This window comes from Trachemys scripta, chromosome 4 (assembly GCF_013100865.1).
Source record: "Trachemys scripta elegans isolate TJP31775 chromosome 4, CAS_Tse_1.0, whole genome shotgun sequence".
Classification (NCBI taxonomy): domain Eukaryota; kingdom Metazoa; phylum Chordata; order Testudines; family Emydidae; genus Trachemys; species Trachemys scripta.
Window position 1 is genome coordinate 82,605,046 of NC_048301.1, and position 24,395 is coordinate 82,629,440.

At 41.0% G+C, this 24,395-nt stretch overlaps 1 protein-coding gene across 1 annotated transcript; it reads left to right on the plus strand.

Annotated features, from left to right (window-relative positions):
* The first annotated feature begins 7,440 nt into the window (after nt 1-7,440).
* On the plus strand, nt 7,441-11,680 carry FGF4 (fibroblast growth factor 4). Its single transcript, XM_034769630.1, has 3 exons — nt 7,441-7,750; nt 9,220-9,323; nt 11,410-11,680. The coding sequence occupies exons 1-3, from the start codon at nt 7,441-7,443 to the stop codon at nt 11,584-11,586; spliced, it is 591 nt and encodes a 196-aa protein (XP_034625521.1). The 3' UTR covers nt 11,587-11,680.
* Nucleotides 11,681-24,395: the final 12,715 nt, after the last annotated feature.

Below are 24,395 nucleotides of genomic sequence, written 5' to 3' on the forward strand. Positions count from 1 at the left end.
CCCATGGGCAATTGAAATTCTCAAACATTCTATTATCTTAGAAAAAGGTCCTTAACAAGGACTCACAATATCCCATATCCACACAGGCTTTAAAAAAGAAATAATTAAAATAGTACCCATCCTCATCCGAGCTCAGTCAGGTTGGATGAAGAGGGGGAGAAACTGGACAAAAGTCTGCCTTGTATGGAGTCATGAACCTCTGGAGGAAAACAGGGTACTGGATGGTGCTACAATGGGCCTTGCAGGTGTGCCCTCCTAAAGGACTCTCCAATAAATTGGAATTGGAACAGCCTGCTGGGAAACTGGTGGGAGGGAAAGAGAAAATTACACTCCAGTAGCTGCAGTAACAATTCTTCTGGCTGTTGCTGGGCCCTGCCTTGGTCAGATTCTGTTGGCAATGAGGCAGGAGTGGCAGCGAGGGGCCGGGGCAAAGGGAGACTTTGCCTGATTTGCCCTACTTAGAGCAGTGGTAGAGATAGTAGTATATGTGTTGGACATGTGGTTAAAACCATCTCAGCCCTAAGCAATAGCAGCAGATGGCAATGGCCTGACCTGGTGAATGTTGTATGACCAAACATCATCCTGGAGTAGGAGGGAAGTGAGCTGGGGAACTGGAATACAGTGGTCAAGCGGCATGGGCAGGGAGATAAGGTGGCCCCAGAAAGGAATTGAAACAGGAGAGAGTAGTGGGTGAGGAGAAGAGTGGGAGGGACAAGAGATGGTAAGGCAGCCAATGGGGCTAAAGAAAGCTGCCAATTGGAAGGAGGCATGCCAGTAGTCAGGACCTTCTGCTAATGGGGAAGCTGCTGATGAGGAAGAGGAGCTGCAGCCAGGGCCGGCTCCAGGCACCAGCTTGGCAAGCAGGTGCTTGGGGCAGCCACTCCGGAGAGGGGCGGCAGGTCCAGCTATTCAGTGGCAATTTGGAGGAGGGTCCCTCACTCCCGCTCGGAGCAAAGGACCTTCCGCTGAATTGCTGCCGCAGATCGCGATCGCGGCTTTTTTTTTTTTTTTTTTGGCTGCTTGGGGCGGCCAAAACCCTGGAGCCGGCCCTGGCTGCAGCCTGCAGAAACAAAGCTTTCTCCGGGTGAGAAGCGGGGGGATATAATAGCATGGCCTTGTGCATTTTCTCATATAAAAAGAGGGCTGGTCTCAGGTCAGCCAATCAACCAGGGGCCAATGGGGCAGCTAAGTGACTCAACAAAGCCATGGTTGGTTGGCTGGCTGAGAACATTTGCTGAGTTCCACACAATGATGCCAACAATATTGCCCCCCAGCCACCCTAAGTCTCTGAGCTAAGCGGGTTGCCTGAGGCAGCTAATCACAAAGCTCAAAAAACAATAAGCAAACAAGCAAATAAAACACTGACAAGCTGAAAGAAAAGGATCCAATGAAACTGAATGCAATTAAGGGGGATTCAATCTTTTGTGGTCCTAGGAGGAAGCACTGAAACCCTTAAAACATCAGGTAACAGATCAAGATCACTACATCATGACCTCATTCTGAAGCAAATGCGTAAATAGGAGCAACATGGTATCCAGCCGTAAGTACAAACTGCAACATCAGAGCCAGTAGAGAAACAGACAATCCATGCAGATGCACACAATCAAATCCTCTACAGTAATGTTAATCAGTGCTTTATAAAGAGGTATTTTTCTGCACAAATTCAGTTAGGCCAGAGATAAAGCAACAGAAGGAGATAGTAGCTGTTGAAACAGTCCATATGCATTACAAATAAAATGACACTGACTTTTGATTGAGCCCATTTGATCCATATTATTGCTACCTTTGGTATTCATACAGTACCCTATTGTAGCTGGCTACTGCTATACTCCACTGCTCTTTTCCAACATATGACATCACATCACACCCCAAGATAATAAGGTTTTGATCAGGGCAGGACATTTACAACAGCAAGAAACCAAGGCACACAGAGATCAAATAGACTGGCTGCAAGCAAGCAAGCAACAAAAAAAAACAAACAAAACAAAACAAAAAAAAGGGCAGCAAACCATGGCTTGTGTGCACATGGCCAGCTAGTGTGTGTGCAGTGCAACTCCAAGAGGACTGGATGGTGAGGGTCTCCCAGCGACACTCCAGCCATTCTGGGTTGGGCCCCCAGCTTTGCCCTGCATTCCAACCCAACCTCCTCTCCCAGGACTACTGTCCCCTTTGACATAGAGAGTCAGCCAGACGTGAACGTGAGAAAGCTTTGTCAGGCGAGTCTCTTCAGCAGATCTTTGTGCAGTGTCCTCCAAAATAATAATAATTAAAAGGGGCATGTGCAAAAGGGAGGTGAGGAACAGACCTGCCTGTTTGCATTGATTTAGTTACATACAAACATGGTGAAAGAGATTTTTTCTCCCAACAATGTATTTTAAGAAGTGTGATCCCCATGCCCGCTCCAGTCCATCCCCCGTCCATCCAGATCAAAGAGTCTCCGTACAATGTTTTCCTTCAGTAGCAGAGCTCAGGAGATGTATCTTCTGGGCTCATTTACATCTCTTTAGCAGGATTAATAAATCAATAAAATGATTTTTTAAACTGGCTAATTCTGTCTCCTTATCTATATACACACATAGGGCCAAATTCTGCTTACTGTTACACCAATGTAAATCCAGAATAACTTCAGTGACATCAATGAAGTTATGCCAGATTCTTTCTTTCTTTGATTATGTTCATGGCTGACGAGAGGGGAAGAAATGGGGGACAATTATACTGGGGCCCAAAGCTAAGGGGGACCCCAAAACATCTATAACATCTGCACAAATAAAGTGAAATGTAAGGGGGTAGCCCCAGCAAACACAATGCACCAGGGCCCCCAATTTCTCTTGACAGGCCTGTGTATGTCTATACTGCAATCACAGAGGGTGATTTCCACTTGTGTAGACAACCCTGAGCTAGCCTTAATCTAGCTAGCTCAGATCTTGGAAAGGGGAAGCCACAGCAGCCTGGGATTCAGTACAGGCTAGCCATGTGAGTAATTACTCAGAGCTCTGGGTGGACCTGTACAGCCTGCACTGAAGTATATGTTACTGCAACTTCGAGACTCGAGCTTGCTTGATAAAGCTAGGTCACATATATCTACTCAAGTTGCCATCACATCCTGTGATTGATGTATAGACATATCCTTTCTTTCTTTCTTTCTTTCTTTCTTTCTTTCTTTCTTTCTTTCTTTCTTTCTTTCTTTCTTTCTTTCTTTCTTTCTTTCTTTCTTTCTTTCTTTCTTTCTTTCTTGTGATTCTCTTTTGCAGAATTTATATTACATAAGAGTATCTCTGTCAAGACACAGTCTCTGCATTAGAGATGGACCTAACACCTCAAAATGTGGTGTGTTTTGAATCTGAATGGGAGGCGTGGATCTGAATTTTATGAATACCTTCTTACTCCAATTACTCAAACCTCAGTTTCGATCTCAGTTGTGACATTCAGGTGCATTTATAAGGGATAGAGCCAGAGACAAGGATGAACAAATGAAAACCCACCATTTTAAATTTAAAATATCAACTATAAATGATTGTATCACATAAGGCCCAATGGATGTATGAAAGTGATATAGGACTTGATTGAGGAAGATGATGAGTGAACTTCTAGATGCTCTGAACACTCTCAGCTTCCTTTCATCTGTAAGAAAGTTGAGGGCACTTGGAACCATCAGAACCCATTCGGTACTTTGCAGGTGCCCATAGGACAGAAGGATGATCTTGTAGTTAAGGCAAAAGATCAGTTCCTAGTTTTGTCATAAACTTCCTGGGTGACCTTGGACAAATCACTTAATCTCTCTGTACCTTATTTTCACATCTGTAAAATGGGGGTAATACTTTCTTTGTTCACTTTCTGTAAGTGCTACTGTAATAAAAATTATAAGGAGAATTGTCTTTCCTCGGGGATAGATCAAGGCATCGGAAAAGATGGTTGCTGGGAGAATGGGGGACTGTGTGTGTGGGAGAGAGAGAAAGAGCGAGAGAAGGAAGGCAATTACTCAATTCAAACCTGAGGGACTGAAAGAAACACCTTCACATTGTTCTTCTCAAGGATCTTGAATTTTACAGCTGCATAAAAAGTGTCTTATAATGAATAAACAATTTTTGTTTTCTGGGCAGAAATTTGCTGTAAATAAATTTGGGCCAGATCCTCCCTTGGGGTAAATCAACATAATTCCATTGAAGTCAATGCCACTACACTGATTAACACTAGCTGAGAATCTGGTTCTTTAAGAAATGGCAAATTTTCACATACCTATCTATTAGGTGGGGCTTTGGGGGAGGGCTTAAGATATAGGGGTTTAAATGGAAGTGGAATGGGATATACTTCTACTTTGATTTATTGATGGCAAATTAAATTATTGTATTGTGTCATGCTGCCCATACAAATTATGAATTTAATCAATTGTCATGACACCAAGAGCTTAGGGTTCAGGCATCTTTTCATAGTTAAAATACCACCTAAATACATAAATAGCAAATAACAAATAATCACAAATCTCAGCATGTCACCTTTGGTTGGAATCTTGTCACTTTTGCTACCAAACAGGACTTTATTCAAAGCACTTGAGGAAATTATTAAGTTTTGCTCTGAGTCAAATTTATGAATGAATTTATGAAAACATCCTTTATTGATAAACTTGGCAATTCTATCAGGCAACTTTCATGTAATCGTCTCAAAGCACTTTTCAATCTTATAGGCCCTAATCCTGCAAATACATATGTACATTCTTAATCTTAAATTTTAATGGCCATCAAAAGTTAAGCATGTGCTGCATGTTTGCAGGACGGGGCCCTAGACCATAAGCTCTTTGTATGAGGGCTGGTTTCAGAGTAGCAGCCGTGTTAGTCTGTATCCGCAAAAAGAAGAACAGGAGTAGCCGTGTTAGTCTGTATCCGCTGTCATTGACTCTGCTTGCACAGTGCTTTACACAATGGGATCCTGGCCTGGCTACCATAATAAAAAAACAAACATTAATAAGAAGAAAACAATAACAGTCATTAACACTCTAGCATCTTCAAAGAACTTTACAAGCATTAATTAATAATATCTAATGAGTTAAGTATTTACACATTAATTAAAGTCACAAAATAACCTTAGGGTTTAAATAAATATTGTTATACCCTTTTTGCAGATGGGTTAGTAGTGGGGCATAGAGAGATTGGGACTAACAAAATAAGGATTTGCCATGGGGAATAGGACCCAGGAGGCCTGACTTTTACATACCAGCTCTAACCATTAGACTACTCTGCCTGTTGCCAATGTTGCCTGAATAGGCTACAGATTGCCTGTATAACTGCATAGCTCTGTTTGCAGAAATAACCTGTTCTGGGCCTTTTTATTCTGATAATGAGTCAGTTTCATCCACAGCTGTATTTAAAAAACAGCAAATTCCTGCAAACTTAGAATCATATTAGGCTCTTCCTTTTCTAAGGACGATCAGATAGGAAGGGGCTGTAATACACAGGAAGGGCAATAGGGGATGGGATTGTTGGTAACCAGTTAGATGAGCGCCAGTTTTCCTTTCAGGGCCAAATAATGATACCCTCATACATGGAGTAGTTATCTTAGTCCATAAATAATAGCATTGGCTTCAATGGGATAGGAGGGCTCCTAGAATAGGGTATTATTCAATAGAAATAAGAGTATCCGAATCTGGCCCAGAATTGTTTGACACACTGACCATCGCACTCCAATGGGTCTTCTAACTTTTGAGGACCAAGTTGCAGCCATCCAAAAAAGCAACAAGATCTCAGTCCTAGTTGCCCTGTTGTTGTAGCCTGTCGATCCCGGGATATTGGAGAGACAAGGTGGGTGAGGTAATATCTTTACCTCATGCACCGTGTCTCCCTAAAGACCTCTCCTGACAATCCTGAGGGCCAAGGAGAGAGAAAGGACTTGGCTGGGACATGCCACACACTCAATAATATGCGTGCATCTCACAAGAGGAAAAAAGGACATCATCTGAAGTTTACTTAGGTTTAGCGAAGGTCAGAGATTTTCGCACCTAGGTGAGCTGTCATCTGGCTCGGGGCAATTCTCTTTCCTCTCGCATCTCTTGCTGGAACAGCAGGAGTGCTTGCTGGCGTGAAAAAGACTAAACTGTCCTCGGGGCTATAAAAGAGCTGAGTCACAAACAACTTTTTTCTGTTGCATATTAATTCAGGGCCATCCAAAATTGTTCTGACATCCTCCCACCTGTTTGTTTCTGAAGACATCGAAAAAGACCTCGGATGAGGCTAAGGCAGGTAACCGAGCCTTTGCCCTTATTAAAACAGTTACAGGTTTATGAATTCAAACCTTCTTCTCCCCTCATTTTGAATATTGTGTTAATATATGTAGGGAAATGATTCCAAGGAGTGAATATATCACATTCAAAGATCAGAAATCAACTGTATTATTGAGACAACACTGCAATACTTAAGTGAATGTGAAGAGATTAGAAATCAGCTGCATCACTAAAATACCATTCAATATTTGTAACCAGTTTTGAATTCTGCATTGTCTTAAACTCTGAAGTAATGCAATATATTCCGATTTCTCAAAGGGACACTTAGAATCCAAAAAGTTAGTTTTACTTTCGAATGTCCTTTGCCTCTTTAAGTGTTTTCCTCTGTATTAAAGACTTAGCCCTTTGATTTAATAAATGCTCCCCCCCCTCCAGTTCTTTCATTTTTCATTTCTTAAACCTCCCATGCAACAACTATTTTGGCTTTTAATGAAGGGAATTTTTTTGCATCCAGCAAACTGTAAACCATGTCGCCTGGATACAGCAAAAGCCGAAATTCCACAGATTTCCACAAAGTCAGACATTGTGTTGAGGGAAAAGCGTGTTGGGCATTCTTTGATTTTTGTGTCCTGCATTAGCATTTGTAAGAAAGAAAGAAAGAAAGAAAGAAAGAAAGAAAGAAAGACTGCATGTGATGAACGCAAAATGTGACATTTTCTTTTTTAAAGTTGGCCTTTCCTGCTACCGTAGTTGAAAAAAATGTGTCTCTGCCTCTCTCCTCAAGACACGATTCGAAGTTGTTTAGCATCTAGGGGTGATAATCTGACTTCTGTTAAACTGGATTGAACGCTGCAGCAAAGAGCGGTAGGTGGTGATGTAATAGGTACCAACGCACATGGATATATAAATATCGTGGCTAGGGCTAAAGCGCTATGGCTGAGCAGCTATAGAAGAAGATCAACACTTCAGACAACTTCTGGAGTTGAGATCAAGTTCAGAATAAGATTCAGCTGAGTCGATCCCCCCTGCTTTTTCTCCCCTTGCTCACAGGATTTCTTCTCCATGCAACCTGACCAGGGAAACCACAGCTCCTTTGGTGACTGAGCTATTGGGATCCCTCCTTTGCTACTTCTTCTCCCTTTTTTTCTTTGATCTAAGTATAAAGTTGGAGCTCGGAGGCGAGTGTATTTTTAGAGCAATTGACTCCCTTCTAACCACGTGTGCTGCCCATGTTGATCAGGATGACTCTCCCCTCGGCCTTCTTGCCAATCTTGCTCCTGGGACTGCTTTCGCCTTGGGTGGTGCGCTGCGCTCCTTTCCCTGCCCAGCACAACGACACCCTGGAGTGGCGCTGGGAGACTCTCTTCTCTCGCTCCATGGCCAGGCTCCCGGGGGAGAGGAAAGAGATCAGCCGGGACAGTGACTATCTGCTGGGCATCAAGAGGCTGCGACGTCTCTACTGTAACGTAGGCATCGGGTTTCACATCCAAGTCTTGCCAGACGGCAGAATCAACGGGATTCACAACGAAAATCGATACAGTAAGTTGCTTCTTTTCTTTTTATTTCCCCTACCTTGTCAATTTCCTGGGGGGGGGATATGACAGGGGGGCTTTGGCACCTCGAAGTGCATCTCACCTGATTCCTGACATTTCAGCTGGTGACTTTCCTAAGCTCCCCTTCTAGGAGGGACCAAATGAAGAATTGTGGGGCTCTGTAATTTTTGGAAAAGGTGTGCGGGGGGAGGGGAGGAATCAGCTGAAGGGCACTCGGTTGTATTGGCACTTTTCCTTCTTGGTGCCCTGTTCGGAAAATAGATTCGCTTTCCCAGCGTGTATTGCACTTTGTATATTAGAGCCTTCTGCACAGAAACACACAAGGGCCCCTTTAGAGGGAAAAATTATTATTGCAGCTGGTTACCTAGGTATTGTGAGCGGCTTATAGAAAGCTTTCCAAAGTCAGCTGAAAGTCGGTCCTAAGAATGCATGGTCAAACTCAAGCTGCATCGACTGACTTCCTTAAGATCAGGCTTGAATTGGGCTATCAAGTCCCTCAAATCAGTGGCATTGATCCTGCTGAAGACACAAGGTTACTAAGTAAAAAAAAAAAAAAAAAAAAAATGCTTAGCCAGCAGTCCCAGAGCCTTGCGTTTGAAAATCCGTATGTATATGCTTAAGTGGCATGAGCATTGGAAATCAATCAGGGAAAATCTTTTTGTTCATGTCCTTTCCTCCGCCCCCAAGGACTTGTTTTAAAAATAATGGCACCGCAGGGCTCTGATTGCTTGCTTGAGCGCGATTTATGGAGGAGGCTACTGGGTCTGGATAGAATTGCTTAAAGCAATATTTTTCCTGCTGTCAAAAAGAATCAGGTGTTCTGCCCACGTCAGCATCTGGATTCTCCGCACCGCAGCATGCAGGGGGTTCCTCCTCCACCCCCGGGTTTTCAAACAGTAAATTGGGATTCCTGAGTCCAAAGCAACTCTCCAACGTTAGCACAGTCCAATAGAAAAGCATCTGTTAGTGACTTAACCCCTTGGCCCCATGACTTTATCTGATACCCAACTGAAACAATAGGATTTGGGGTTATAAACAGCATGAGGACAAATGTTTGATTTGCCACAAACTTATTTTTACTTATTTTAAACTGGGCAATGAATGACATTCCTCGTTCCCATTTCAAATATCAGGGTTGTTTTTATTTTTTAAAGAGCTGTTTTATTAGACGTTATCTAGCCACTGAATGAGAGCAGGTTCCAGTCTTTAAAGCACAGGGGGAAACTTAACACACACAATCATCTTGAAAAGTTTTAAGAACTGGTTCATCAAGGAAGTAACTGTGAAGTCACATATAGGAGCATGTCGGTGATGTTAGGCAAATAATCACGATTTAGCCTTAATTGGCAGGAATAGGTTTGATATGGCCACTGTTCGTGTTAAATGAACCCATAATAAGGTTAATGCATGTATCTATATTGTGTGTGACTCCATATGCATCGTTTTCCACCGTAGGTCTGCTTGAAATTTCTCCAGTGGAAAGAGGAGTGGTGAGCCTATTTGGTGTTAAAAGTGGACTCTTCGTAGCCATGAATAGCAAAGGCAAGCTCTATGGATCTGTAAGTAGCATATGAGATACTGAGTGACTGGCTACATGACCATATCAATCCGCGATGAAGAGCGCCTGTGGTGTTTTGGATTTAAATTGCCCAAGCCCCAGTCCTACACTGCATTGCTCATCGAAGTCAGGACACTCTTGAAGCACTCTGTTTTACTGTGAATGGAAGGTGTGCTGTGCAGAGATGCTACTGGAGTAGTGCCTTTCATGTAAATTCCATTCTTTGCATTTCTAGCCACTAGATGTACTTACTATCCTCTCTGGTGTAAAAGTCACTCAGCCAGGGAACACCCATATCGCAAGTTTGTCCGCAAACACAGTCATCATTTTGTTGGGCAATACCACAAGCTAGTCTGCATAATAATTACTTAATTTAGTTAAGTAATTAAATAATAAAGCTCTCCAAATAGGAACAGCTTTAATCAGCTCAGTTTCTCTGAGGGAACTTTAATTTGTGACCAGTCCCACGTGTGTTTTTTGTAATCTTTTATGACATCACAAATCAATACCTACCGTGATCACTCTTTGTACATGCTGCAGAACTGACACTGCTCTGATGATGGATAGATAGTCATCAAAACTCCCTCTTTTTAAAAACAAATTTGATCTGTTCAGCCAGAATGAAAGTATGTCTTGCATTTTTACATTGGATTTTGGGAACAAATAGTGGATAGGATTTCATTTTTTAAACCCACTTGGTGCTGAAAATAATAATACAAGTCTTGTTTCCGGTCAATTAGAACTTTCCCTCTGCTTGTTGCCTTCCCCTTTGTACAAGTTTCTGTGGCCAGCATCATTTCTGTACGTAGAATTCGGCTTTCAGACTGACTTCTCTATCAATGACTTCTCTGTTTCATGTCTTTCCACATTCATTTTGAAGGGGTTTTGGCCTTTAGGGGCCCGATCCTGCATGCCTTAACTCCGGCAAAGCTCTAATTGAAGTGAATGGACATTTTGCCTGAATGAGAACGTGAATATACAAAGTAACTGGTTTAGGGCCTGATCCTGCACCAGTGCAGTCAAGAGGCCATTTTGCTATTGACTCCAGTCAAAGCAGTATCAGGCCTTCAAAGTACAACAGCTCCGCTGTCATCATCTCTAATAGGGACATCAAGCAGGAGTCTTGGCTGCATTGTGTGCTCTGGGTATTCTAATCTCCAGTGCAGATTTAAATCTAGCAGTTTGAGCCCTGATTTACAAAAACTAGTGCTTAAACTTAATAATGGAGATAATCCCATTAGTTACTATAGTACCTATCAATGCCAGCCCAATACTGTGCTAGTATCTGTATCCAGGAAAAGCACCTGCCTCGCTTTGTATCCACATAAGAAATTATTTCACTTGCAAAGAGTTCCCTTGCCTTACCTTCAAATCAGTTTGCTTTCCTGGTCTGTTAGCATCAACGGATCCCAGTTTCTCATTCAAGATTAAGGAGGAAATACTGTCAGTTCTGAAATGTTCTGGGTACCTTTAAAATGCTTTCCTCTTTCCTATCAAAACATTTTGCCAATATTTAGAGGGTCCTGAGCTCTGAAATATATTGTTGGAGGTGCAGCTAATATTTTTGGAAGGGTTTCTGTATATATTAAATGTAATCTATTTAATGTCAGAAAGATCAATGGGCCTATTATTTAAATAAGGTGACTCGAAGGAAGGTTACATCCTGCAAAACTTCCACTGACTTCAATGTAAGGACTGAAAGTCAAAATCCTAATCCTCGTTAATGGGAAAAGTCTCATTGAATAGATATACCTGAGGAAACCAACATAATTTTGCCCTAAATTTATACAAGCTGCATTGCCAGTTGTGTTAAAATGTGACATGTTTCCATGGTTGTGTAGACAGGCTACTAGATGCTCTGAGCCTCTTTGGACATATCTGATTGATCTGGATTTTAAAACCCTTAATGAATCCATGGTTTCTGATGGGCCATCTGGAGTCTCAATGGGATGATCTCTTCAAAAGATCACTAGGGGGGAAAAATCAGCTGTGCATTTCCCTTCATCAGGCCTACACCTGTTGGCAATAATATTTCTAGACCTGATGTTTAATATTTCCTCCCCCCTTCCTCCTCCTTTGCATTTCAGACCCATTTCAACGATGAGTGTAAATTCAAAGAGATTCTCCTGCCGAACAACTACAATGCTTACGAGTCCAGGATTTACCCTGGCATGTACATAGCTCTGAGCAAAAATGGAAGAACAAAGAAAGGCAACAAAGTGTCTCCCACAATGACAGTGACACATTTTCTTCCTAGAATCTGAGACATCTTCCTTCAGACCTACCTCAGCACAGGGGAAGAGACAAGCCACGCTTGGGGAAAACATGGTGCACTTTTATTGGAGAGTTTTATGCAAGACTAGGTGTAAGATATTTAAATTAATTATTTAAGTCTGTATATATTGCCACAAAATTATTTATAGTTCTGATTTTTTTTATTTCTAAAAATAAACAAACAAACAAAAAAACCCAACCCAAGGTATTTCATTTGATGGTGCAACTGTAGAAGACTTCTGCTTTGTGGTTTATTTAACTTTTTTAAATTTATCACAGGTGTGCTGCTATTATGTGTTTTAAAACAAGTGAAATTCAATTCCTATATTACAATGTTTTGCACTGTTTGTGTGTTGTACAGTGTTTGTTGGTGTACACATATTTGTTTGTTTTTTTTAACCCACCACCACCAGATAAGGTCTTAGTCTTTGAAAATGAGCTGTGCAAATCTTTCTCAGTTCTGATGCTAGCTTGTAGGAACATACAATGTCTGACCTCCTTTGTGCAGTGTTGCTATTTAATTGAAATGGTATCGGTTTACTTCTGGTACAGAAAGTGCAGTGTTGAAGTACTACCCCACAAATCTGTTTTTAGATCTGCCAGTGCTGAACTTTGAACTTTCCTGCAGTCAATCTTTGCAGAGCTACTAGGCACCAGAGACCCTTAAACAACTATATAAACTCAATTTTTTTTTCTTTTCTGTTCAGATAATAGGAGCATAATTTCTTTTGTTACCCTTAGAGAAAGCTAATATTACATATGATTGCTTTGCACATGAGGTCTAAACAGTGTGTGTCGACTCCTCCCCTAACAAACACTGTGAAATATGCTACTATGAACTCATTGTGTTTATTTATTCAAATCAAAATTCCTTTTTCAAATTTGGAGACTACACTTATTTTCCAAAGCCTATGAAACTCTATTGCTCCCATATTTTTTAAATATATAATCAAAACACATTTTCTGGTTCTTGAGAAACCCAAGCTCTATAGATAGAAGGCAGACTGGTTTTAAGTGAGTAAAGCTGGTCTATATTATTTTTAAAATGCAGTGTTTGGAAGGAGAAATATGCTGCTCTTTTCTATGTCTCATTCCCTGACAAAGTTAATTAATTTCTACCTCACTAATTCTTGAAGCCAGTCTCCTAACAAAATCTGCATAGAAGGTGCAAACTTTTCTCTTCAGTATTATAATTCCAGGAAGGGGGGTGGATCTTTGTAATCCCAAATCTCTATTTTTCCATATGTAGCCAGAAGTATTTAAGATAGAGTCAGTTGCATCCTATTTGAGCCTTGTCACGTTTGAGCTATCTTTACCCAGTGATTTACTTTTAGTAAGGATAATCATGGTGAAAATATTTGCAGACAGCTGTCAGGCTGCAGCACTATATGGTCATCGAGTAACCCTATATTTTTTCTTTCTATATTTTGCAAATGTAACCCATGTCTCTAAAGTAATGAAGGAAAAGGCAGGTTTAATCATGAAACGGGAGAAAGGAGACCCTGAAATGATGGTAAACTTTTAATTTTTTTATAAATGTGAGACTTCATGGTCTTAAGTTGAAACCAGGCCTGATCACAATGTTTAGTGAATAAGTTTAATACTTTTACAAGATGTTTACACATAGATAATCTTCCAAATTCAACTAATGATTTTTGGACATATACAAGTCCCAAGGCTGCAGAAAATTTGAGTTCAGCATTTTTTTCTTTCTACATTCCTATATGAAAAGTTTTTGTTCTACTAGAGTCACATATACTTGCATATATACTGTACTTACAAATGACCTTGAAAAGTAAAGCTACTCACCAAAGTTCAGTGAGATCAGAGTGTAGCAGGACCAGATTTTAAACCATCTACTGCTGCTGTTCAAAAATAAAACCAATTTAAAAACAAAAAACAAAGCCAAACCTAAGGAAGCACCTAGGAAACATGGTGCCTAAGGATTTCTCTGCAATTTGGGGGATTTCTGTACTTCCTCTGTTTTCTATATGTGAGTAATCATCAGTGTAACTTTCGCCACTACCTCTGAAACCTCACAATTCTTCCACATTTCAGAAAGCAAAATCAGACTACAAAGAATTTGTCTGAAGAATGGTTCTTCTGTGTCACCTTTCACTCCATTGAAATCCATAACTGACAGCCTCACTCTAGATGTATTCAGAGGTAATTGTTGTAACTTCCGAATATTGTTGTAAAATCTTTATATTGATGTTACATGGTATGAGCTTTCATCATTTACCAGAATCTGTCTGTAGTTTTATACAGGTGCTGTTCAATATTGTGGTGTATGTGCTGTGCACATTTAAATGCATAATAAATGATACACGTTTACAGTAGAACTGATTGAAGTTATTTAAAATGGATTTCATTCCTCCTGTGAAAAACAAGACATTATTCCTCTCTTTGAAACACATGGGCTCCTTTAAATAATATTTACAAGAAGTTTTTATGATAGATGCTCCCAGCACACCCAATTTGCTAGACCTTACTCAGGCAAAACTCTCACTGAAGGCACTAGGAATTTTGTCTGAGTAGGCCCAGGTTCTTGTAGCTGGTTTTAAATTAGCACACTTGCATTCAAGCCAGATCCATAATAATAAATATAAACTATTAATGACAGTAGCAAGAATAGTAGTGATTAAGACCCAAATTGAAACTGTAGCCTCATTTTGCTAGGCATTATACAGACTTGTGGTAAAAGATAGTCCCTGCCTCTTAGTCTGTCTAGGAGTGATGCTTGATAGGTTTTCACCTGGCTTTAATGAATGCCATAGTCACTCCTTGTGGCATGTGTGCTTCGATGAAATAACTGATTTAAGATTCTCTGGTCCTGTTTTCCTCTGGAACTGTTGATTGTGCTGTTACAAACATTTTTTGCAATGTCCATTGGGGGAACTATTAGATATCAAGTACTCAGTGGTGCTCATCTGGCAGGGTTCCTTCTGGTCCAATTTTTTTCTTTCAGGTTTTAATCTATACTCAGTTTCTCAGAAAAAAAAGTGTGTGTGTGTGTGTGTTTGTTTATATATATATATATATGCCATGACAAAGGCAATATATAAGTTTGATCCTACACCCACTGACTTCAATGGGAGTATGTCTAACTAAGAACTGTGTAAAACCGGAAGTAACTCATCAATGCTCATCCAACCTGAAAGCGGAAACTTACCATCTGACCTACATGGCCAATCAAAACAGCTTGAGTTTCACATTTTCAATCTTGCATACTCCCAATGACTTGCTCTCAAGCAAGTCAAAAACCAAGTAATTATCTTGTGGACCATTTTAAACAACTAATATATTTGAGAAGATCATGATCAGTCCAGAAACAGAAAAGGAGGCAAAATATAATGAATATATATTTGTTATGGATTTTTCACCCAGATGTACAATTAACTGGAGGTATGATGAAGTCCTTTTCTGCCAGTTTCACCCAAATAATTAGAGCTCAATGAATGAGGTATTTGATTAATTTCCACTTCTTTTTCTGTTTGAAGAATGTACATTAGAAGATCCTGATTTTCTATGCTTTATTAGTTATTTAATAATATTTTATGGATAACTGTGAAGTTTGTTTACACCTCAGGATTTAAAATTCAGAATTTGAGTTGTGTTCGTTAGTTGTAGTTGAACAACTAAAGTCACTCCAATCCTGCAAAGACTTACTCAAATGTTTAACAAGCATGTCAATGTGTAAAGCTAAGCATACAGACCGAGACTGGTGTTATTCCTGATTCCTGATTGTAGAAGTATAACTCTTATAATCAGGTTTCTGGTGTGAATGTTCCCTGAAAGAATTTAAAAGTTGTTTCCCATAAGCATGCAAGGAGTTCATGTTAGAGTTCACTTACTACAAGCATTCATGCTTGTAAAACTTTTTTGGACAAATGTTTGAAGAAAGTAAGTGCAGAAGTGGTGTGAATACTTCTGGAGCAAATATATTTAAAAATACAAACAAGTGTTTGCAAATGTTTTTTTCCCAGACCTATAAATAAGATAGCACTCATTACATAAAATAAGCTTATATATTCCCAAGTAGAATGTAAATGATAATAGCTCAGGCATGCTGGTAATTAGCAAAAGTGTGTGTTTAAATATATTATTTAAACAACAAATATATTATTTAAACACACACACACACACACATACACATCTATCATGATTATGTCCTGTAGTTGTTTAAATTACCAGCATGCCTGAGCTATTATCAATTATGTTCTACCTGAGAATGAAACTATATAACATCTATTTATGATTACTGAGCTCATGATATGATGAAACATAAATATCAGCAATACTAGAAAAAATGAATGAAATTCCTGTTTAACTACCTAAATGAAACTGTATCTAATGATTAGAACTAGTTGAAATTTTTCCAATGGAAAGGTTTCCCATCAGAAACCAACCTTATCAGAACAGAATTTTCAATATTTTGTTTCTAAACTTTCATTTATAAATTGTTTTATTCTATATTATATTATAAATTATACTATAAATAACATTTAAAAAGTCAACATTGAAATGAAATGTTTCAATTTTATCAAAACAAATTCTTTCAATTGACCCAAAACAACAACAAATTTTGTTTTGCTGGAAATTTTGAAATTCAGTGTTTTATTCCAATACAGAGTGAAAACAAATTTCAAAATCACAAACATCTTTACAGTACTACTAATAATGAATCCAAAATAGATGAGGGGTTAATTACCACAAAACTGAAATAGACTAGTGCCCAAAGAATATCTCTTCAAAAGTAACAGTGTAAACAACTGAGATGAAGACAGACAAGGTGGGGGAGGTAATATCTTTTTATTGGATGAAGACAATAAGTTAAATCAAGTGACAGTCTCAAGCACAATTTTACTCTTCTCAGGACAAAAGTGTGTGAAAGACGCCTGATCTCTGGGCTGCAAGGTCAAGGGAATTTAAATGATATGCTGCCATTTCATTTTTTGCAGATCTGTATTTGTGACTCTGACTGTGGGGAGCATGTGTATACCCAGACTTCTAAATGTGGTCAGTGTTTAACCCATAGACATGTCTACAGATAGTTCTATACTCAAGTGTTCCCTTGTCAAACATGTTTTGTTCTGACTGTTCAATCTAGATGTACCTTCTTAACTCGACATAACTATCATGATTATATTTATTATTTACATAGTACTACAAATACATGTAGTGCTTTCCAATAAGTATAATAAGCAAATTAAAATTCCCTACCCCAGACTGATCACAGTTTGAGTGCAGAAAGCAGATGTGATCCAGTGAACAAACACAAGAGACCTGCTGATGAGTGTGCTGAGGCTCTGTCTGGTAGATGAGCACTCTCCCCTTCCACCTTTTTGGTTTAATTGTGCTCCCACCAAAGTCTGTGTGTCATGAATCAGGAGATGGGGAAGGAGGGTCAGGCCTAGTGGTCAGAGCTGTAGTCAGAGGGTGAAACAGCACCAAAGGTCAGAGCTGGAGTCTGTGACCAGGAATCAGAGCTAAGGGTCAGAGCCAGAGTCAGCAACCAAGCAGGACAGCAGGGCTGGAGTGGACTGGTCAGGACAGGAGGCTGTGAACTAGGCAGGAACAGGGCTCGAGCAAGGCTAGGAGCAGGGTGGACACAGAAGAGCTTGCAGCTATGGGCATGTGCATTGAGTAGCCAAAGATCAGTTATGAGTGTTGGGCTTAATCAGGTGCAGTAGTCAGTCAGACGACCCTACTGTGGCTCAGCTATGCACATAGGCATAGGCTGCCTGGAGACTGGGAAACTTCTGCAAGTCTTCATTCCTGACACTGTGGGGATTCTAACTAGAGCTTTTCTCCTTAAAATCTCCTGCCATTGCTCCCACCAGTGCTAACAATGGTTGGGTCATTACAGTAGACTGGCTGCCAGGGGCTTGACCATCATATGCTCTAAGCTCCTGCTCAGAGAAGATCTAAATGACATGGTGACCAATGACAAAGTTCTGGTAGAGCAGCCTATGGTGGCTGGTCTACACTACTCCTCCTAACATTATTAACATCTGTGTAGTTGCATTCCTGGTGGAAATGGTGGGAAATTTCAGGGGGAAAGTCTAATGTGGGCAAGGCCAATGGACATTTTGTCATTGACCAAAGGTAGGTGTGGATTCAGTCCTTAGACCACTGAGAGTTGAGGCCACGCAACACGGTGCAGGAGTTGCTCAGTATCTCACAGACTGAAGCCCACATCAACATGTGACCTTATAATGGGAATGCTTTCAGGAGAAGGTGGAGTTTTCTTGAAGAAGAGGAGGGGGAGGCATTGCATAGATTACGAGGGAGTGAAAGAGTCTAAGGGAGCATTCAGGAGAGAGGTTTTAATGGATTGTCAGAAATGGAAGGAAGCATAGGGTGGAAATGTAGTAATGTTGCCAATTTTGGTTGGATGTATTCCTGGAGATTTCATCACATGGCATAATCTTTAATTAAAGATTAATCTCTAATTCCTGGAGACTCCAGGCCAATCCTGGAGGGTTGGCAACCCTAAAATGTAGTCTGCTGCAGACTTATACACAGGGGTCAGCAACGTGTCCGTACACGGACACAAGTGTTCATAGTAAACATTTTGAGGTTTTGTGGTAATTTTTCAAAAAATTGAGTGACTTAATGGCATAACCCCTCCCCCCACAGTGTCCGTCACTAAGTATGGTAATTTTGTCAAGTGTCCATCATACAACGTGGTGGTGCCAACCCCTGCTTATACAGTAACTTGAAAAGAAGCTTAACCTTTATGTGGAAGAAGTTAGGAAGCTTGTGCAGAGATTCAAGAAGGGTGGAAACATGGTCCTACTAGCAGGAGAATAAACATATCTTGACCACAGTGTCAACTCTGATTAACAGGAATGTGCTTGAGAATTAGAGGTCAGCTCCAGAAGCAAACTTCTACCAGTGTTGTAGGGTTTGGAGCCAGCGTGTTGTTTTGATCCATTAGAGATAAAGGAGCCAGCTGCAACATTCTGATCCAGATATGACCTTCAGCAAAGTTTGGGAGTCTTCATATATGGGATTTGGGCTCAGGCCCATGTCTATGCATGAAGAATACAAATCTTCAGTTGAAAATGTGGGGGCTATACATAGTGTGTATAATATGCAATATGTATAATATCTGCCCTTACTTCTCATATCTTATACCTGACTGGGTCAATGGAAATTGCATAGCCCAGCAACAGAAATGATTTGTCCAGGTATGTGGAAGGGGAGATGAAGCAAGGACAGGGAGTCAGAGGAAAGGGAGAGGCAGAGCACAAGGAAGAGAATAGGACATAGAGGAAAGGGGTCAATGGAGGTCACAGGTAACCAGGGAAGATAAGGAAAGGGCAGTGAAAATGTGGGTACAATATAGGAGAGGAGCACAAAAGAAAGGGAGTGAGAAAGGGTGACAAAGAATGAAGAAGAGGGAACACACTGAGGAGGCAGATAAAGGCAACCAGTGTGAAAGAAGGGGATGGGGGATAGAGAGGGAAGACAGACAACAGAAGAAACCAGAGGAGACAACATGGATGAGATAGGAAATATTCTTCCTGTCAAAAACAGCCCTCTTTGAACCAGAGAGACAAGGTGGGTGAGGTAATGTATTTTATTGGACCAAGTTCTATTGGTGAAAGAGAGAAGCTTTTGAGCTACACAGAATCAGACAGCCAGGAGGCATTGCCACAGACGAATTGATTCAGACACTGGGCAGGGCAGGATTTTTCAGGGAAGCTGGAAAATAAGACCAACAGAAAGAGGTAAGAGAAGGGTTTACATTTCCATTGGCCTTAAAATGGTTTCAGAATATTTCAGTTAAGAAAAATTTGAGGACATCATACAGAATTGAGTTTCTCCCTTGGACACCTCTTTCCCTGATCTCTGCCCTGCCTCCCCCCTGCCCCTCATTTCATTCTGAATCAGGGCTTCTCTACATGGGAAAGTTTTACTGGTTAGTTCAGCATAATTATAGCTGTATAGTTAGTTATATCAATGTAGCTCCCAGTGTGGACACTCATTCTGGAATAAGAATGTCTTTTTTCAGTTTAGCGTAAACCCCTTCCAAAGTGACATCCAAGCTAAACCTAAAAAAAGCACTCTTACTCTGGAATAAGAGTGCACATACGGGAGTTATACTGATATAACTATATTGGTTTAAATTAACACTGTAGCTTATCCTGGTATGACTTCCCACAAAGACAAGCCCTTAGCTGCAGCATCATCTAGCCTTTCCACTGCAGAAATCTTTGCAATGCATGTCCTTCCTATCAGTGTGTTCCCATCCAGGTGAGGGCTGGAGGAGGCCTGAAAGCTGGAGGAGGTCTGAGGACTGGAACCACTGGAGATGTATTGGGTTAGTAGGATTTATGTTAAAGGAAGCACTGAAGCAGTCTTGGGACTGGCTCCATGGTAGAGTAGGCTAGTTCCTATGGCGGCAAAACAGCTGATCATGTCATTTAGATACAAACCATTGTGGTCCAGCCCACAGGCAAGTCTGACTCATCACTGGGAGAAAGGCCCAGTTCAAGGAGTCAGTTGATTGGCTGGAAGAGTGAAACAGAGGGCTACAAAATAAGTTTGTGGAACAAAATAATCAACACAGAGGGTTGTACACATAACTTTACTAATCTGCTGATCCTCTTTCAGTTAGAGCTGTGATAGGATACATTTCTTTCAATGCCCTCATTCAAGAGTGTTGCTACAAGTTTCCTTTGGGATTCCAAACACTCTCAGATTCCCCACCTATACTATAAGAGAACTCTCATTAAAAATATTCCCATTGGTGGTTCTAGAGCTCCTACTCTTTTACAGTTGCATGACTGATATTAAACAGCTGTATTGACCATTGGCTAACATTCCCAAATACATTTCTGGAAGCCACTGGAAGCAAACAGATGTAGCTGTGGAGTTAATGCCAAAGGATGTAAACAGTAGCTCACCAGAAGCCAAAGCATTTTACCAAGTGGCTTTGACACTTTCCAAAAACCTTTAAGCTGATGAAGAGTTGATTTGTACTTCAGAGGTAACCTGATTAACAACCAGTTTGAAACTGGAATATGTTAATTGGTACAAACATCACTAAATCACTTTCTTTAACCTGTATGAGATAGTGTGAATGAGTGACAACAAAGGTCAATAAAGCATGGAGGGAGATAAAAAATTATGCTTGGATCACTTGTGCATGTACTGACAATAGAATAGTGGATGATTAGTAATACAAAATAATGTTACATACAAAAAAAGTATTAAAGGAACGTTAAGGTTGCAAAGTCCAGCACTCAAATGTGAGGAAATGACAGAATTTATGTTGCCCATGCAATCTAAATCTGCCTTCTTTGTGTGCATGCATTATGAGGCAGTCTTTAATTATATTATCACATATTGTTTTCACAGGACTGCTTCCTAATTCAGTATACAGGATGGACAGTGCTCACTAAATGAGCAGGTATTCAAGATTTTATTTTATCTTCATTATTAAACCAGTGACCCCAAGCCTTACTTACAGTGCACTATTCAAACCTTGCTCTGAAGGTAGAATTATGAATTTCTTCATGAGCTATCTATGGCACTCATCACTATAATATCTGAGTACTTCAAAAACAGTAATGAATTTATTTTCACAACACCCTTGTGAGGTAAAGGGGGCCCTCATTTTACAGATGGGAATCAGAGGCATAGAAACATTCAAGTCAGAAGTGTCCACTCATTTTAGGTGCCCAGTTTGAGACACTAGAGACATGATTGTACATTCAAAGCACAGCTTCCATTGACTTCAGTTGCAGCTGTGAGTGCTCAGCATTTCTGCTAATCATACCCCAGGGTCTCAAGTCAGGCATACAGAAAATGAAGAACACACAATTAGTGACCACCTGTGAAAAATTACTCACATAGGAACTCTGTGGCAGAGTCAAGGGCAGAATCAAATTTTCCAGGGCAGCATTCACCTTCCTTAACCATGAAGCCATTCTTTCTCTTCCTGCCAAATCCCCTGCCTCATTCACTGCACATATTCCAGCTTCGGTAATAAATGAAACAGGGGTCCTATAGACAATGGCCTCCCTATCCCATCTCAGTCCATCCCCAGCTATGGCTCCCAAACCTAGTCTTGATCCCAGACTTCTTGTCCCAGTCTCCTTGTCCAGCCAGTCCAGACTTTCTCCCTGCCTTCCCCAGGCTCTTCATTTGATGTCAGTCTTCCCCACCTGCTCCCAGGCCCAGTCTCCCTCGCTGTGCCACTAATCGCAGTCTCCCCCCTGGCTTCTCACCCACTTTGAGTCCCAATGTATTCCCCAAGCTCTTTGTCCCAGACTCCTTGCACAGAGAGTCCCAGTCTCCCACTCCTTGGTTCCTCATCTGATGTCAGTCTTCCCCTAATACTGGCTCCTGGTCCCCCTCACCAACTCCCAGTCTCCCCCAACTAGTCCCAGTCTCCCTGCTCCTATTGCCCCCACCCCTAATTCCCAGTCCCAATCTCCTTTCGGAGCCAGTCTTCCTCCCCAAGTTCCTTTTCCCAATCTACTCCCTCCACCCTTCCCTCCAGTCCAGCTCTTGCCCCTCTGTATTTGCTTCCTCCTCCACACTGCCTGGGGGCCAATAAGGGGAGCACTGACAGGCTCCCTGCTATCATTTCCTGTGCACAGTGGCCCCCTGCAGCTTGAAGGGCTAGTGGCAGGGAAAGTCCTTCTCAGCTCCTCTAGCCCTGGGAAGGAGCATGCCCTGTACAGATAGACTCTTCAGAGAATTTAGCTCCCAGGTCTCTACAGAGCATGTGTGAACATTTAACAAGTCTCTACTGAGCATGTATGAACTGAGATTTTTTTCAAATGTTCATAATTTGGCCAAGTTAATGCAGATTTAAACAGGGATAGCAAAAAACTACATCCCTGACACCAGAGTGAGCCTCCTGACAAATTTCTTGTCCCTGCTCCAAAGGGTGAAGGCTCTAGAGCAGTGGTGGGCAACCTACAGCCCATCAGAGTAATCCACTGATGGGCCGTGAGACAGTTTGTTTACATTGACTGTCCGCAGGCATGGCCGCCCGCAGCTCCCAGGGGTCGCAGTTCGCCGTTCCTGGCCAATGGGAGCTGCAGGAAGCAGCAGCCAGCCTGCGCCGCAGGTTGCCCAACACTGCTCTAGAGCTTCTCAATGAAATGGTTGCAACAATTTTTTTTCCTTGGGTAAAACAATTTTTTCTCCCCAGCCTCTTCTCAGAAATGCCTGAAGCATTTTTCTTGAAACAAAACAAAAAACTGAGGCAGACATCCAGAATAACAAATTTCCACCCAAATCTAGGCAAAGTCATCAGCAACTGAAAACAGGGTCTTTCAATGGGAAGTATCAGGCAAACTTTACTATAGGTGGTGTTACCAGCTCCATCTATAATATACAGCGGAATCTATGTCCAAAACCTCACCTTAATATTAACACTAAGGTATTCCCAAGCATTTCACAATGTTAAATTACTGTACCTGTTTCAAATGAACAAGGTAACAAGAGACTGATCAAAATTCACTCCAGATATATCCTTTTCTAAGAGACTGACTGAACTGCTAAGGCCCTCAGAGACCATAAGACATATACTGGCTGGACATGAAGCTGGTGTACAGGAGACTGCACTTTGCATAGTGCTGTATAGCAATTTAGAATGTAATGCTAAACTCTTTGACAGCAGCTCAGTATCAGATAGATAATCTCTATCTTTCTGTTTCACCTGTGTAGTGTAACTGCTGACAATAGAACAATGTTTCAGCTACAAATGACCTCTTCTGCCTTAAAAATCTGTTCTTATTAATTATCTGTACCTTAAGTGATTTATAAACAAGAGAATAATTCTTGGGGTCATATAAATGGGATACAATATATAATGGAATTCCTTTTAACTTTCCCACTGAAGTTCTCAGTCACTCCTAACAAAAGACCCCAAGCCGTTAAGAGACCTCCTTTTATTGATTACTTGAGTGATCAGTTAATACACAGTAGTAGATGTCAAGTGGTAGAGTGTCAACAGGTGAAGGAAATAAATTCTGTATGATTGCTATGCCTAAGCTTATGGCTAGTTCTATACAGGGCAGGGCTTTGTTATGGTGATTTTTACAAGCACGGATTAGACACAGCCAATTTGTAAAATTTCACAGAGGAGTCACAGAATTTCCACTCCTTTTGAAACCAGCAAGTCTGCAAAGGCCACTAGCCCTGCTTCAGTGCAAGCTCGTGGTGGGAACCCAGAGTGCAGCTTCCTCAGCAGGCAGGTCTTTGGTATGGTTCAGAACTGAACCCTTCAGGGGTAGCTGGGTAAGGGGCAAGGTTAGCACAAACCATCTGCCCTTGTCCTATGTAATGAGGTTGGATCTCATCTGATTAGGGAATTATTATTTTTAATTTCCTAAAGAAGTGGGCATGTCACAGAAGGGAAGAATCTATTTTCATGAAAAGTTTTTATTTTCACTTCCGCCCAGAGAAGTGTCTGTTAAATGGAGGATGGCATGAGTAATGGCCCAACTTATAGCAAAGGTAAGTTCTGCAACACAATGCATCCATGAGGTTTTCATTTAGGGTGAAATTCACTTCTGTGCAGAGGACCAGTGTAAGGCCAATGCATCACTTAAGACCCACCATAAATGGGATTTCAGTGGTGCATAGACTTTGTGCCGGTCCTCTGCAGGGGTAAATCTCACCTTTAATGCATTTGTTTTCACACTACAAAAGGCAGTGACTGATTGGACGGAAAGGGGAGTGGATGCAAAATCCTATCTTAGGAATGGAGTCAATACTGGTGAAACTGAGGAAGGGACAGCAACTCTTTCTGCACTTTAATATCTCA

Excerpts from the sequence above, each read along its gene's own strand:
- FGF4 (XM_034769630.1), top strand. The coding sequence starts at position 7,441 with ATGTTGATCAGGATGACTCTCCCCTCGGCCTTCTTGCCAATCTTGCTC. Across the intron at positions 7,751-9,219 it reads TCACAACGAAAATCGATACA|GTCTGCTTGAAATTTCTCCA; the intron begins GTAAGTTGCTTC and ends TTTCCACCGTAG. Across the intron at positions 9,324-11,409 it reads AAGGCAAGCTCTATGGATCT|ACCCATTTCAACGATGAGTG; the intron begins GTAAGTAGCATA and ends TTTGCATTTCAG.